The sequence below is a fragment of the Lacerta agilis genome, chromosome 8 (genome assembly GCF_009819535.1).
Source record: "Lacerta agilis isolate rLacAgi1 chromosome 8, rLacAgi1.pri, whole genome shotgun sequence".
Lineage (NCBI taxonomy): Eukaryota > Metazoa > Chordata > Lepidosauria > Squamata > Lacertidae > Lacerta > Lacerta agilis.
This window is the reverse complement of record NC_046319.1, coordinates 189,352-205,784: the sequence shown is the minus strand read 5'-3', so window position 1 is coordinate 205,784 and position 16,433 is coordinate 189,352. Positions and strand designations below refer to the sequence as shown.

At 44.0% G+C, this 16,433-nt stretch overlaps 1 protein-coding gene and 1 long non-coding RNA gene across 5 annotated transcripts in view; one reads left to right on the top strand and one right to left on the bottom strand.

Annotated features, from left to right (window-relative positions):
- LOC117052197 overlaps positions 1 to 12,469 on the bottom strand; it is a 45,893-nt gene extending 33,424 nt beyond the window's left edge. Inside the window, exon 1 of one of the 2 annotated variants that reach the window (XR_004427229.1) lies at positions 12,412 to 12,469. This is a non-coding gene — a long non-coding RNA (uncharacterized LOC117052197). The remainder of the gene's footprint in view (positions 1 to 12,411) is intronic. The other variant, XR_004427228.1, reaches the window with a different exon arrangement.
- Positions 1 to 16,433, top strand: part of ZMAT4 (zinc finger matrin-type 4) — a 241,476-nt gene that overhangs the window by 143,723 nt on the left and 81,320 nt on the right. For all 3 annotated transcript variants that reach the window (XM_033158971.1, XM_033158970.1, XM_033158972.1), the window contains exon 4: positions 15,398 to 15,554. In XM_033158971.1, the coding sequence (XP_033014862.1) occupies positions 15,398 to 15,554 (157 nt within the window). The remainder of the gene's footprint in view (positions 1 to 15,397; positions 15,555 to 16,433) is intronic.

The following is a 16,433-nucleotide window of genomic DNA, read 5'->3' as shown; positions in this document are numbered from 1 at the left end:
TCCTTGGGGAAAGAGGGTTTAATGTTTGAGAGCAATGTTTGAATTCTGGGGCTATAAAGTGAAGGTCTCTGCAGATTGTGGTGGGTTAGCTCTTCATAGTTCCCATTCAGTTCTGTGGGAGAATATAAAATGGGGCCACAATCTGGAGGCTGTAACTAATGTTTTTCATTAGCACTTTCACTAATGGAGGGGTGAGTTTCAGTGTTGCACAACAGAGGAATCCAGTGCAACAGTTGCATTAGCAGCAACTCATAACGCAACAGATTGTGCAATCCATTCTGCAGCAAAGTTACCAGCAAGCTTCTTATGAATTATTTTGGGAAGCCAACTTCTGCTGGCACAAAACATTTCTCCAGATGAACAAGTATACTGCTGACTGACTGTAATGTAGAGCTGCATTAGACGTGACCCCTGGGACTTGAGATGGAACAACATCAAGCCTTCACACCAGTCAGTCAGTCAGTCAGTCAGTCTTTCAACCATAGGTAAAAGCAGAAAACAAACATTGCAATAACAATTGGGAGGGGAAGTGACAATAGCAATACAATCTATCTTATTCATCACAGTAGGAGAAAGTAGGAAATTGGCTCAAGCTTTAAAAGCAAATCTTGCCACTGCTACAGGGGTCTGAAAATGGCAGAAAGTCGGTGCTCTGCAACTCAGACCAGCCACAGGCAGCATTCCCCTCAAGAGAAGTATCCTTTGCATCAAATACTGGTCACAGCAACAGGAAGGAAGAAACAGATTTGTCACCTCCAGGGGTGTCCACAAATATATTATTTTATTTAAAAGCATTTCTAAACTATTTTTTAAAAAATTGAAACCTCAAAGCAATTCACAACATAAAAGCAATAACCAATATATTTAAAACAAAAGCCAGGAAAACAGTAGTGCAAAAGTATATGAAAACAAAAACTGCGAATTCAGACAAATGAAGACAGGGTCCAATCTTGTGGGTCAGGGAAAGCCTGAGTAAAACAATACTAAGGCATCTGAAGCAAGCAACGATTCACATAAGGCAGAGGGAAGGGTGTTCTGTGATACAGCGGCAATCATGGAAAATGCCCATTCTCAGGTCCCTGCCCCATTATATTCTTTGGGGTGCGATACCATAAGTTGAATTTCCCCAGGTGGTCTAAGTGATCTTTCAGGTTTATACAGGGGCTGGCAGTCTTTCAGGTCCGTTGCCCTTTCATGGTATACCAAGGCTGGGGCACCCTGAGGGCGGCTCCCATGTAGGGATACTGAACCTCACACCATCTGTCCTAGTGATGTTGAGCATTCCACTAGATAGTCAGTGATATAATACAAGCAGACACTGTACTGAAGCAACCTAGTGTATCCTCCATCCTAACCAGGGTGAAGGGGACTGTAGCTCAGTGGTGCAGCATCTGCTTTGCATGCAGAAGGACTCATGTTCAATCCCTGACATCTCCAGGTAGGGCTGAGAGAGACTCCTGGTCAGATATCCTAGAAACCCACTGCCAGTCGGTGGAGACAACACTGGTCTGGATGAACCAGGGGTCTGACTCAGTATAAGGCAGCTTCCTGTAGATATATCCAGTAGGTACCTGTTTGGCTCTCCAGTCAGTCAAGCTAGCTATTCCACTCTCCCCCCCTCTCTTTCTTCAGTTAGCATTCCATGACATCCTCAATCCTCCCTAGGCTGGGGGTTGCAGGTGGAGATTTTTCCCCTTGACCTCGGGCGTCACGAGGGGGGGCAGTGAGGGCAGTCTGCCCCAGGTTCCAGGAGAGGGGGGTGACACTTGGGCCAGCCCTGCCCCGCTGGCGGACATAAGCAAGCAGCAGAGCAAAGCCCCGCGGCCCATCCAGGGTCCGCCCACCAGTGCCGCTATGGGTTCCAGGGGAGGGGGGTGACACTTGGGCCAGCCCCGCCCTGCTGGCGGGACCCGAGCAAGCTGCGGAGCGAAGCCGCTCCACCCCACGGCCCGTCCGGGGTCCACCCGCCGGCGCCACTATGGGGCTGCCCCACGTGATCGGGACAGGGAAGCCCCGGGAGCCTGCGCTCGCTCGGCAGGTTGCCGCTGGAGCAGCAGCGCTGGCGGGATGGACTGCGTAGTCCATCTCAGCCAGCACTGCTGCTCCAGCAGCGACCAAGCGCCAGCTCCTGGGGCTTCCCCGTCTGTGCTGCTTAGCAGCACGGACGGGGAAACCCCAGGAGCCGTTGCTCGCTCGGCGGGTCACCACTGGAACAGCAGCGCCGCCGGGATGGACTGCGCATGCCCGGATTTCTGCGCATGCGCAGTCTGTCATGAGGCATGTGTCGTGAAGTCCGTCAGGTCGCCCCTGTCTGTCGTGAGACATGCATCGTGAAGTCATGACGCATGCGTCAGGTCGCCCCGCCCCCAGGGGGTGCCTCGGCGCAGCAACGCTGCCCCGGGCACCCGAGAGGCTTCCTCCGCCTCTGCCCTTGACTTTTTCAATGTTCTCTCCCTCTTGCTTCCACTTCTGGCTTTAGTCCTGTCAACACTCACCACCTGTGTTTGTTGTTAGTAGGAACGATCAGCTGACTCTTGGCTATGTCTGTTCATCAGCTGTGACATGATTGATCCCTGTGGCTCATAGCTATTGGCTCAGCAATCTGTTGCCAGCCCTATTATGTCCTCATAAAGGTACTACAAGAAAATTGTTGTGAGGCTAATAAAAACATACCAGATGTGCACTTGAAATTCACAGCCTCTGTAGGGCACAGCCTCAGTGATAACTTAAGGCAGCCCTTAAGTTATCACATAAGAAGCAGGGAGATTATTGCTGGAATTTCACAGCTGATGTGTGAACACTTCTGAAAATGCATAAGTGCAGAGAGTCTATCTGATGAGCACCAAAGATTTTTTTTTTTAAGTGTTGCCTATGTAGCTCTGGAGAGAGGAGGGAGTGATTTATTTTATAGCTGATACATCAGAGGAAGTAACACAGTAGGGGTGGAAGAGTAATTTAGGTTAAAGAAGCTTGAGTGTATGAGAACTAATGATTATAAATGGAACGTTAATTAATTTGGCTTGGAAATTAGGGAGGGAAGGTTTTCATACAGTCACAGGAATCAAAAAGGAAATTTCTTACTAGAGTCGGATAGATTTATGGAAATTGTTGTTTTTGCTCTAACTGCTGGGACTGTAAGTGTCCCCCAACCAAAGATCCCTCCTGGCATGACCTTTGCAGAATGTCTGCTGCTTCTGTGCAGCTCCTTCCTACACTACAGAAGCAATGTCAGGAGACCCAACTTTGGGAGAGGATGAGAGTACCCTGGGCAGCAAGGCAGGGTGAGAAAACTGCCTTAGGTGGCAGGTGCTGGGCAAGGGGGCAAGGGGAGAGCATCCCCCTCTACTGCCTACACAGCCTAAATAATTTGGCTCTTATATGTAGAGCCACCATATCACCTTTTCCTTCAGGGAGCAAAATGACTTGGACCAGTCCTTTTTTTTTTTTTTTAAATTTTTAACTTTATTGCATCATATGACATAGCTTTACATTACAATGTTCATACACCAATACAAATATAACAAATACATTCTGTTTATATATAAAGGAAAAGTCTTTGTACATCTCAAATAAATTAGCCTCTATCATTTTGATTACTGTTCTCGATGTTTATCAATTAAACTCAGTCATCCTTTTATTTATCTCCATCAAACCCAGCGTATTATGTTATTTACAAACCCATATGTAAGGCTAAGTGTAAAAAAAAAAAAAAAAAAAAGGAAAAGGAGGGGAAAAAAAAAAAAACCACACGCACACCAATAACCAAAAAGAAAAGAATAGATTAAAAAATGAAGAAAAGTATATATATATATAAATAAATAAATAAATAAATAAATAAATAAATAAAGAAAAAAGAAAGAAGGGGCAAATAACTATGCTGTGAACTCCTCAACCATAGGTTGTCAAACTCACTTGTTACTGAAGCTGCCATGCTGCAAATATAACTTTATTCCAGCCTGTTTTGGTAGTTCACCTTTTAGTGGAATAGGATTGGTCTTTTTATTCTTGCTGACGGGTGAATACTTTGATTATTCTTATGGTATATTCTATGTTATGAATTTTAAAGTTTGTAAAGTTTTTCAGTACTTGAATATTTTGTAAGTTGCTTCTTTGAGGTATTTTGTAAAAAATGATGAAAAATATTAATATTAATATTACTAACAATAGCAATAGCAACAACTTGAGCAGAGACCCTAAGAGATATTCCTTTTTTAAAAAAATAAGAATTTACAGTGGTACCCCGCTAGACGAATGCTTCGCTAGACGAAAAACTCGCTAGACGAAAGCATTCGTCTAGCGGGAGGCTGCCCCGCTAGACGAAAAAGTCTATGGGGCTGCCTCGCAAGACGAAAAAATTTCGTCTTTTTTTTTTTCGTTTTGCGGAGCGCGGCTCCCATTGCCGCTCCGCAAGACGAAAACCCCGCTAGACGTAAATTTTCGCGGGACGAATTATTTTCGTCTAGCGGGGCACCACTGTATTCGGATTTTCAAACAGAAAAGAAAGAAAAAGAAAAAACAAGAAAGAAAGAAAGAAAAATAAACATATAATATAAACTATACAGAAGAACATCTTAAAACAAACAACGACTCAACAATACATATAATTAAACATTTTCAAATCCTTATTTTCATATTCATCTTAGGTGGACTTCCCCAAAGCCCCCCCTTTCTGATTTTCATTATAAAACGACATTGGCAATTTCTATTTCATTTTTTTTCCATCTTAAAAATAAAAGAATTACTCACCCCCTATATTCTATCAATCTAAATTATTTTCCAACCCATTTTCATACAGAAGATAGTATTTTAATTTTTACTCCAATAATTCTAAGTACTATCACTAATCTAACAATACCTTCCCTACTACCTCCTTTTCCCTTCTAAGGCTATTCATATATCTTATTATTTATAAAAACACATTTAAATCATCAATCTAGAAATTATTCCGAGTTCACTATCTCCTTCTCTGGTACACAAATCGCTCAATCTGGTCTATAAAACAATCCTTTTTCAACACCAATTATCTTATTTTCCTTTAAATAATCTTTCCTCACCCCACACCTTTCCTGACCATTCTAACCATTCCCTTTCTTCTTCCCATCCCTCGCTGATCTCCCCCCAAAAATCCTCTCTTTCCAGCTCCTGTGTCTTCTTTTGTTGTTTTTAGCATGTCAAATTCTGCATTTGGCATTCGTATTTGTGAATTCTTCTTCTCAAGGTTGTATCTCTTTTCTTCTTTTTGGGCTACTGGTCTGTCATGACCATAAAGTTTTTTCTCTTTGTACCCTATTACTTGTTGTATTTTTTCTTGTTGTATTTCTTGAACTCTTGGTCTCTCACTCCAAGAGCTCTCTAATCTTTCTTTTTTCTGGACTCCAAGCCTCTCACACTTAAAAAGTCCTTCTTGCTTTGCTGTTTCTTCTTCATCCTCATAGCCCTCTTCTCCTTTAATAATTTTACACAGTTTTACAACCTTTTCATCAAGTAAATTCATAGTCTTTCGCGTGTTGTTTGTAAGAGCAGTTCTGATTTGGGCAAACTTTGCTGTCATCATCTGCTGAAGAGCTCCGCACTTTGTTAACACCATCTGCTGGAAAGCTGTCATTGTTGTGTCTCCCATCCTCTCGGCTTCAAGGACACCGCAGGGTTTGAAAAACAGGAAATGGTGGAGTCTTCAGTAACTTTCCAAATGTTCATTGCATTCCAACCAAATCATCCTTAAGCCTCACCTTCCGATCAGGCGATCTATTCCCAGATTCAGGAGTAGCTTTATTCAGTCTAATAATCCAACAAATACAGGGAATTTCAACACAAAAATTCCACTCCCCCCCTCCCCTGTTCCGGGGGGGATTCACTGTTACTGCTTAGAAGTTTTGAAGTTTTAAAAAGCAGTTGTTTATGGATTCGGGATACTTTCTTTGCCCTCTTTCATCAGCAGTTAGGGACTGACTTCCTTTTTTAGCCCCTTTACCTTGTAGCCAATTTCAACAAATCAGTTCAGATTAATACTCACTTTGAGAGCGATGGCTTTTTCAGAATCTTTGGAAGAATCAAGCGCTCAAGCCTCACAGTCCTGCAGCTTCATGCCTCAAAGGAAGCTCTGTTAACGATGCACCGTGGCTCCCCCCTCTCTCCTGAAGCTCAAAACTTGAGCTTGCCGGGGAGGGTAGAGCCCGCTTCTGGTGTCCGCCGGTACCCACGTCCCCAAAACGCTCAATTTGGGGCTTCTACAGGGGGTCGCTGCACTGTAGCGTTTCCCCCTCGCCTTTGAAGCATTGAGTCCCCTTCAACCGAAGGGAGCTCCGTCCATGATGGCCAGCGCTCGACCGGAAGTCTGAGACCCTAAGAGATATTCCACCCATTGTGCAGAATGTGGCAGTAAAAGTGAGGTATTTTTACATTTCAAAAATCCTAGCATTTCTGCATAGTTTTTGGTGGAAGATGAACTGCTTTGGAATAGAAACAGTGCTGCATGCAGTGATACAGAAGATAAACCAGTGCTTTCGTCAACCCTAATGGCACCTCAGAGTCACCACCTGTCTTGTGCTGGGGGTGTCTATCCATTTCCCTCTGTAGTATTTACAGTTTTACAGTTCAGGCTTTCCCCCCACAAATTTTTATTAGTTTTCAAACTATTTAACAAATCCAATTCAATTTCAGTAGAATATTCCCTTAAAATTTTGACTTCCCACCCTTCTATGATGTTTCTATTCAAATCATTCATCTATTCCCATAAATATAATATGTAGCTAAAACATATATCTTACATTACATTGATTTATCATTCTCATTCCTTTTATATTTCAAGTCCTGCCAGCAATTTCATTTGACTAATGTTTTCCTTAGTTAATCCAAAAGGTTCTCCATTCTTCTACAAGTTTTTCTTCTTTTTGGTCTCTTATTTTTGCCGTCAATTTTGCCATTTCCACATAGTCCAATAATTTCAAATCCCACTCCTCTTTTGTTGGAACTTCTTCTTTCCATTTCTGTGCCTACAGAGTTCTGGCTGCGGTGGTGGCATACATAAACAATTTATGCAACTTTTTGGGACCTCTGTCACTATTATTCCCAGTGCTTTTATTTCTTAAAAAATGTTTGGGGGTTCTCTCATTTTGACTCAAGGAAATCACCATTTCATAGTTCAAATCGGGAAAAATAAATACAGTAAATGGGGAAAAACCCACTGCCTTTAGCTCAGCATCCCACCCCAAAAAATGAAAGCGGGAGACTGTGGTTCAGAAGAAGCCATCTTCATCCAAACAGCAGCAGCAGCTGTAGCTGTAGTAGCGCCAAGCTGTGCCAGGGACTCCATGTCCATGAGAGTCAGGGGGGGAGAGGGGAGAGACAGCAGGTCGCCCTCTTAAGTTGCGCACAGGCACCCCCCACACATCCCTTGAGTCCTCTCACAGAGCCTCTGCTCAACATCTCCCAGCCTCCAGACTGCTTCCATTTAGCCTTAGGGGTGCATGCACCTAGGGAAAAGGGGGGGGCGAGAGAGCGGACACCGCTGGCAGTGTTCCCTCAGTCACTCTGCTCGGTGCCAATGTGCCCCCGCCCCCTCTCCCAAAGGCCAGCCAGAATCCAAAACTAAATACGATGCACTAAGGAAAAAGAGGAACCCACTCACAAAGAGGATGCCTTGCACTCTTTCTGTAGGGCGTGTAAACTACCCAAATTCCCACTACTGCTGCTCCTCCAAATGTTTAGGGGTACACATACCCCCGTGTCCCCCCAGAAAAAAGCACTGATTATTCCCAAAATAAATACTTCAGGCTTTTTCCTAATGTCTATTTTAAACATTTCTTCAATTTATTATGTATCATTTCCCAAAAGCATGTCACTTTTTTACAAGTCCACCACATATGAAAAAATGTCCCTTCAGACTGATTGCATTTCCAGCATTTGCTTAAAACAATCTTACACATCTTGGCCAGTTTATTAGGTGTTAAGGACCCACCTGTATATCATTTTCAAATTATTTTCCTTATACATTAAAATACTGCCTTAAACAGGCAGTATATTTCATATCTACTTTCCACAACTTTTCCCATTCTACCATATCAATATTATGTCCCAGATCTTTAGGCCAATGTATAACTGCAGACTTAACCAGTTCATATTTCGTTTCTCATTCTTATAACATTTTATACATTTTCAGAATCAGTTTTTCTTTGCCTTCTAGCACTCTTAATTCAAATTCAGATGTTTGGTCTATTAAACCATGTGTCCTGTCTTTCTTAAATAATTCATTTACTTGGTGGTATTAAAGCCATCCCGTCACTAATTCCTGAATTTCTTCCTGTGTTTTCAATTCACAACCACCTCCAGAAAACCTCTCTCTCTATATACCCCATTCTGCTTCCATATTCAATTTCTTTTGAGCACATGCCTTTGTTGGAAATAACCACAATGGTGTTTTCCTTCAAGAAATTTTTTTATATTGGATCCACACACTATACAAACTTCTTATAATATGCTTAAAAAAATTCTCTGTGGACCTTGACTTTCTCCTACCATAAATATGCATACTACCCATAACCTTCTACATCAAGTAACCTCGTGTTTTTCAATACCATCCATTCCCTCATCCAACTCAAACAGGCTGCTTCAGAGTATAATTTTAGGTCTGCCAGTGAAAATCCTCCTTTTTCACTTCTGCTCAGGAAGCGGGAGGGTGATGGCGGATATTAACATCGCTCCAGTTCTCATGGGGTAATTAGAGGCTGAGATGGGAGTAAATCAGCCTCCTGAAATCTTCCCAGGGGTTATGGGAAGAGCTGCATCGCCCGCAGTGTCCGTTAACCCTGCTCTGAACTCCGAGGAAGGAGGAGCAGGGGGGCTTTTGGGCGCAAAGCCCCCGAGAGAATCTTGGCACTCCCTGAAGCTACCCCATCTACTCTCGAGTTCCACTATTTAAATGAATAATTTGATAATAAGTTTTGGACACGCTTCAAGCAAGAAGGAGAAGAAGTACTTTGCTAAATAATCCAGCCACTGAAAGGACAAGAAAGATCAAGAGAAAGAAGATTATAACATCTTATCAGTATGTGGGAACGGAACGAAAAGGGGGGGGGGTGGAGCCCTACTCTCTGTTATTGAACTTTGCCATATTACATTATATCTATGGGGAACCCCCCCACCCAAAAAAAGAGACGTTTTCACTATTTATAGCAAGTGAGATTTCAAAACTGGAAAGTGCGACATTTGCAGAAGTAATACAGCCTCCAAAATATAAACTGTGTGGAAACAAATATAAGATAAAAAAGCACCATCTATACAAAAAAGATCCGGTATTTTTCGAAGCCATCTGGAAGAAGATAAAAGGTGCTTTAACCTGGAAATTGGCAAAGCACCCCCTGATTGCTGGTTGTTTTCGTTTTTCTACAAGAGACTTGGTCGATTGCCTGGAATGTCTGATATGATTTATGACGCAGTTGTAATTAGGAGTCGACTTGATGCAGAAACCGGACTGTGTATCAGAGCCGGGGGGGGCAATATATATAACTTTTAATATACCGAACTTAAAATACAACAGGCAACTCCCCTGAAAAGGCTTGGATCCAGCTGGTATGAAAGGGAAATGAGCAGAACGCACTGTATGGAATTTATCAGGGTTGAGTGAAATGGCAGCTGCTGAGTTAGGACCTTTGGATTCGACTAGAAAAACACCATGTCAGGGGGAAACGTAATATATGGGAAATTATGGACATAAAATCCACACAGATACGATTTTTTTCGGCTGTTTTATCTCACTTGGGAAACAATTCAGTGGTGTGAAGGAAAGAGGAATGAAATACTGTTGGACAGAATGACAGACAACATCAGAGGGGAGATGGGAGACATCGAAGGGCTGTGGAAGGCAATGGAAATAAGAGGCGGGCTAAAATTCCTGAAAGCTTGAAGCGTGGGAAGTATTAAAATTAACAATTCAGCAGTTTATTTGGATCTATTTGGATTATATGGATTATTTGATATTTATATGTAAAATTGAAATATTTGATGTGATTGGTATAATTGGAAAATCTAATAAAAATGATTTGGCAAAACAAACAAAGAAAGAAAATCCTCCTTTTTCTTTAGCATACATTAAAGTTTTAAATTTATCCCTGGGGGTTTTCCCCCTGCAAGATAAATTTAGATAGTTCTTTTTGCCATTGTTTGAAGCAGTTCATATTACTTATTACTGGTGTTGTCTGGAATAGGAAAGACATCTTAGGGAGCACATTCACTTTTATAGCTGATATTATTCCCAACAATGAAAACTTTCTCATCTTAGCAAATCTAATTTCATGCTGTTCCACACCTTTGCATAATTATTTTGACATAACACTGCATTTTTATTTGTTATATAACCTAAATATTTCACCTTTTTCTCCACCTTTACCCCAAATTCTCTTGCAGAACTTTTCTCATATGCTGATCCATATTTTTCACCAACATTTTAGTTTTATCCTTATTAGTATAAAAACCAGCTAAATCACCAAATTGCTTTATCATTTCAAATAGCTTTATCACATTAACCAAAGGGTTTACCACAAAAGAACTACATCATCTGCAAATGCCCTTAGTTTATAGGTTTGTAGTCCAATTTGGACACATCACAGCATTTCACTTTCTCTTACGTTCCTACAGTTCAGGCTTACCATTTCACAAATCTTGATAGGGCTTGGTGAATATTCATGACATACTGATCAAGCTTCCTTGCCGCATTTGTCATCCAGAACACTGAGCTTCAAGGCGATGGAAGCCCAGCATGGGTGTGTATTTTTGGCTGGAAGGCTGCTAATTTTTGTGATCTTTTTTTAAACAAACTCATCTCCTAGAGAGTTTTAATTTTTCATGTGGCTGGAAGCATCTTCTAATTTATGGCGGGTTCTGTTTGCAGGGGGTGGGTGGTCTAACTGTCATGGTTGTTACTGATGGAAGCTGTGCTTGTGTTTATGGAATGAGAGAAAGATGGCAGAATAACTAAATAAGAGGTGCCCAACATAAAGCACCTCAATATGGCATGCAGCTCACCTCTCACACTCAAAACGTTGTTTTCAGGGCCAATAATGGTAGACTGGATCCACGGTCTTTCAAAGGCACTCCAGAAACCTCAAGTGATCCAATATATGGAGTCCAGATGTCATGGACTGGTTGGATGGAGGGGAATGGGGGGAGGAACCAGCTGGGGAACCACCAAGGGAAGAAGGCTTAGCGAGCAGTGGTGGGACAATGATGAGTGGTCAGAGGGAGAAGACTGGGAAGAGGAGGTGTCGCTGAAGAGGTAATAGGGCTTAGAGAGCTGGGAGAGTGTGTGGCAGGGAGAAGTCCAGAATCAGAGGCAGCAGCTGAAGCAGGGGAAGGAGAGGAGGGAGGCCAAGAGGCACAGAGGAGTCAGGGCTGGAGAAGGTATCTCCTCCTGCTGCTGCAACAAGCTCCCCTCTCTGCTGGTCTCCCAGAACCAGAAGAGGCATGAAGCAGAAGGAGCAAAGACAGGTGCCACACAGGAACAGTCTTCGATTGCTTGGGGGGAAACCTGAAGAGGAGGAGACAATGACAGCTGTGGGGAGGTGAGGACCTTTCATCTTGGTAACTGATCCATGTGGCAAGACTTAGTGGGAATGAGTTCCTGTGCTCTTTGGGCCTGACACTCTGCCAAGTCTGTGCAGATCCTGTTCTTGTTAATAAAGGGTTAACTCCAATGTGCACAGTGCAATTTACTGCTGGCTTACTCCTGTCAACAGACTATTATCTAGGCCTAAAGATTGGCACAGTCTTTTCTGACCTTATGCCATCTCCATTGGTCATCTGTTTAAGCTCAATTTAAAGCACTGAATCGGAGCTGTTAACCCTTTTTGGGTCTGAGGGTCACTTTCACCCCGGCAAACCTTCTGGGGAGCCCACATGCCAATGGAGGGTGTGGTAGTAGTAGTTGTTGCTATTGTTACTATTACTGTTACTATTTAAGCATATTAGTTACTTGTTACTTATAAGTCTCTAAGTGACTTTCATTGGAAAACATAAAAATATTATACCACAGAAAAGAAGAGAAATTCATATAAACATTAACACTCAATACAAAATATGAAAACATGATGATACCCCACCCAGGAGCAGTAGAAAATTTTGGCACCACCCTAGCCATGAAATAAAGTGCTGCTCCCACCAGCAGACACAAACAAAAATTCAACCAAAGACCTGCAGCCCTCCCTAGCCCAGAATAAAAAACCACATCAACATGGCCATTTTGTTTGTATGGCAATCCATGCCAGCAGTGTCATTTTGGTTGGTTTCCCTTAAAAACTCAACAACTTTTCTATCTCGATTTTCACTGTTTGAAATATCGCAACCCTAATCTGGCAGCTTGGCTGTCCTTGCTGAGAGAGCAACCAAAATGCAGAGCAAGGAGAGATGGCAAAGGTTTACCTACTCTGCTGTTGTCCTGGCTTCTGCTTCTCCCATGTAGCTGCTGTGTATAAATAGCTGTTTGTGGACAAAGGAACTGGGAGGACTAATTTATTAAATTCCTCCGGGGGAACAGAAATTTCTTTTCCCCCGCCCCAAGGTTTGTTTTGGGCTTTTTGGTGGGATGCCCCCCCCAGGGCAAAGGGCAGAAGCTGTCATGCCACCATTTTGCATCCTTCACAATGCTCTGGATGTTGTGTGTCACTGTGGGGTGCTGTTGCTTCTTGGGGCCGGAAACAGCATCCACTATGATTAGATGGTAGACTATATTCAGCAGTAATTCTGCAACATTGTCTTCTCTTTCTGGGGTGGCGGGCACAGTGAGAAAAATAAAAACATCTCAGGCACACACCCCTTGAAAAATCTTAGCACAATGTGTTTGATACAAGCTTGCAGCATCAATGTTACTCACAATGGGGGATGCTTTTGGGTGTGTGTGTGTAAGAGGCAGCTCACAGGAAATGAGTCCACTGTCAAAGCTGTCCATCTATTCCAGCTTAACCCTGTTTTCTGCTACCTGTCCCTGTATACACTTGTGCGTCTTGTAAGCATTGTCTCCTCTCCTGAGCTTCTTGAAATCAAACGTTTTGGCAGGACAAGGATGCTTCTATTGTAAGATGCCCAGAGTGGCTGGAAAAACTCAGCCAGATGGGTGGGGTATAAATAATAAAATTGTTGTTGCGTATCGAGGACCTCAATCCACCCCCCATTGACTTGACACAGGAGACAGATTTTTGGTTTGGGTTTTTGGCAAATAATTTAGGGCCACAACTTTATTTAAATACAAATTCGGTGAGTGGTTGCGTAGGCATTGGTTCAGACTACTGTCACACTGGGACAGAGGCTGGCCTAGAACCAGCGATTGGGAGAATGCGACTGAGGAGAGTTAAGGACCGGGGGGAAGCAACGCGTCCCTCTTCCTCAATGGTCCCGGGGACTCGGCTTATGGCCCTAACCCCTACCGGGGGCTTCGGACAAAGCATAAGAGTCGCCGGATTCCTTTAACGGAATTCCCAGCATCAACCTGATTCTGGATGGGCAGCGCCCAATCCAGCAATCCACACAGGAACCAATGCCTAACCGCCAACCTTACAAGTTGTGACAAGTTGCTACTGCAGTAGGCAAAACCAAAAGGCACAGCCAATCGGCCAGATGGACAAATTCCTACTGGGCCCCTGCTACAAAGCAGACGACCCCATGACAGGCAGAGCAAAGTCAAAGCAGAGGCCTAAGAAAAAAGGGGGGGCGGGACGGGTGATCAGCAGCCGAAGCCAAGAGAAAGGAACACCCTACGTGCGGAGGCTTAAATAGGACGCTAAGCTGTCCATCACAAGTTGCAACATTAACTTTTGCCCAGCAACTCCTAACTGACCATTAGCTACTAAGGCCGGCTACCGGCCCCACCCCCACAGGAAGGGAATGTGTCTTGCCAGGTCCCGATCGCAACACGTGCTCTTACTCATGGTAGAACCCGATTTGTGGTGGTGGTGGTGGTGGTGACAATAGTGCTCTTGTATGTAAATTGTGGTGGGGAACTTTTTTTGTCCCAAGGGCCCCTCAGCCAACACTGATTTAGATGCAGGCAGATGGATATGGAAACCGATGGCCCATGAAGGCCTGTTATGAGAACCCTCAGCTGCTGAAGTGGCTTGCAGAGAGTTCCTCTTCTGTTTCCAATGGAAGTTTGGGTGTGATCCAGCTTGCAGAAATGGGTCTGCATGGAGCTTAAGCAGAGTAAGGGACCTCCAGATTTCCAGGCTAACCCTGTACAGTACCGTTAACTTGTATGCTAACCTCTCTCTGTCCTTTGAAATTTTGACTGATAATGTGTTAGGTTATATCCTTTTTACAACTGCCTACAACTCTTGGATGTATTTTCTGAAGCTGGGCAAGCATAGCTTCTTTGTTCCTCCAACTAGTTAGCTATCTAGGACTATAGAACTATTTCTCATCAAGAATGCACTTCCCTTAATAAACACAAACATTCTTATTTGGAGCCAGGCCAAGGCTAGTCTTCTTACCTTCCTAGCTAGGCAATCTCACTCACAAGGCTGTGTTTATAGGACCAACAGTTCCCATGTTGGCAGGAATGCAACATGTAATTGTTCTTTATATCAGGCAGCCGTGTTGCATCTATTTTGTTGCCTGGGGCATGTGCCCCGAGCAGGGCATGGAGGGTCAACAGAACCCACTGCGCCAGGCCAGCCCTTGCCACCAATACCATGAGGTGCACGTGCCAGAGCCAAGTGGGGCTGTGCTGTGCCACTGCCTGTCTGTGCAGGGAGAAGCCTGGCTGGCTGGTGTGGCCCTTGGCAGGCAATCCCCCCTGACGCTGGCTGGGCAGCCATTCAGCAAGGGGGTTGGGGACGCGGTGGTGAGGCCAAGCCAGACTCCAAGGCCCATAGACACCGGCAGCAGGCAGGGTGGACAGGAATCCCTGTGGGGGGGTGCCTGCCTTGTGCCTAATAATAATATAATAATAATACTAATACTACTACTAATAATAATACTAATAATAATAATGTATTTATACCCCGCCCATCTAGCTGGGTTTCTCCAGCCATTCTGGGCAGCTTCCAACAAAATATTAAAAATACAATAAAACACCAGACATTAAAACTTCCCTAAATAGGGCCTGGGCTACAGCCCCCGTCCCCACCCCCACTATAAGGGGTAGCCAACCTGGTGCTTTCCAGATGTTGATGGGAGCTGGAGTCCAACAACATCTGGAGAGTCCCACATTATCCACTTGCCTTCTATGCCAGCCCACTTCTCATATTCCTTCCCCCTTTCAGGCGGATGTCTGAGATGGATCCGTCACACCCAGAGTCCTCAAAATCCAGCCCCAAGATCTGGTTGTACCAGAGTTTGCATCTGAGTCTGGCCCTCTTGCAACTGCTGCCTTTGACATGCATAACACCCTTGTTTCTTGCTTCTCGTCCTCCAGGGCAGCGACAATGAATCGGTGGATAAGAATAAATGCTGTACGCTCTGTAACATGTCCTTTACTTCAGCCGTCGTGGCTGAGTCACACTATCAAGGGAAAATTCACGCCAAAAGATTAAAACTGTTGCCAGGAGAGCAGCCAACGTTAAAGGCCACAGGTAGGTCCAAATACATTTGACTTTAGGCTTTCCTTTCCCCCTTTTTCTTTTTAAGGGGTGGAATGTTCTGTCTTTTGGATCCATGCACCAGTTTCCTGTTAAGCAGAAGTGAGGGTGGAACTTTGAATGTGGATTCAGGACAGCAGACAAGAAGCATAGAAATAAAGTTGAAGGAAAGCAGCTACCGGTATTCCTTGTTCGCTTTGCTGTGGCAATCTTAGAAACACCCATCCACCAGTGGTGTAGGAAGCCGCTTGGGCACCCAGAGCGGCAAATATGAAGTGCACCTGGGAGCGGGGTGTTGCTACATAGCGCTCAGGAGCAGCGTTGCTACGTACAACACTGGGAGTGCACTGCCCCCACCGCCCCCCGTTGCTACGCCACTGCCACCCACACAGGCTCATGAGGACCCCCTTTATTCCTGTAGATGCCACTCAAAAAGTTTCTCTGTTTCCCTATTTTCTGAACACTTGCTTGTAAGATGGAAGCTGTTGCTGTACCCTCTGGCCATGTATAACTGTTTCTGGAACTGCCTTTAATTGACAACTCACCAAAGACGTTTATTTCTCCTTCCAGCACTCATACAGAATATCATTTTGCTCTGTGCTGCTGATGGAGAATCTAGTCTTTCTTCCCCCTTTTTTAAAAGCGGGAGGGAGATGGGTTGGTTTGTTGCATTTTGCCATATTTTCTTGCTCCCATTGTACCTTCAGTAATGCAGACCCTCTTAACTCTCACATTTAGAAAAGTCAAATGTCAGCTGCAGATGATTTAGTCATCTGATTGTTTGCAAATCTCTCCCCCCCTCACAATACTAGAACTCAGGGCCACCCAGGGAAGCTGAAGTGAGAAGTGAAGCTACAGGGAATCAGGCAGAGG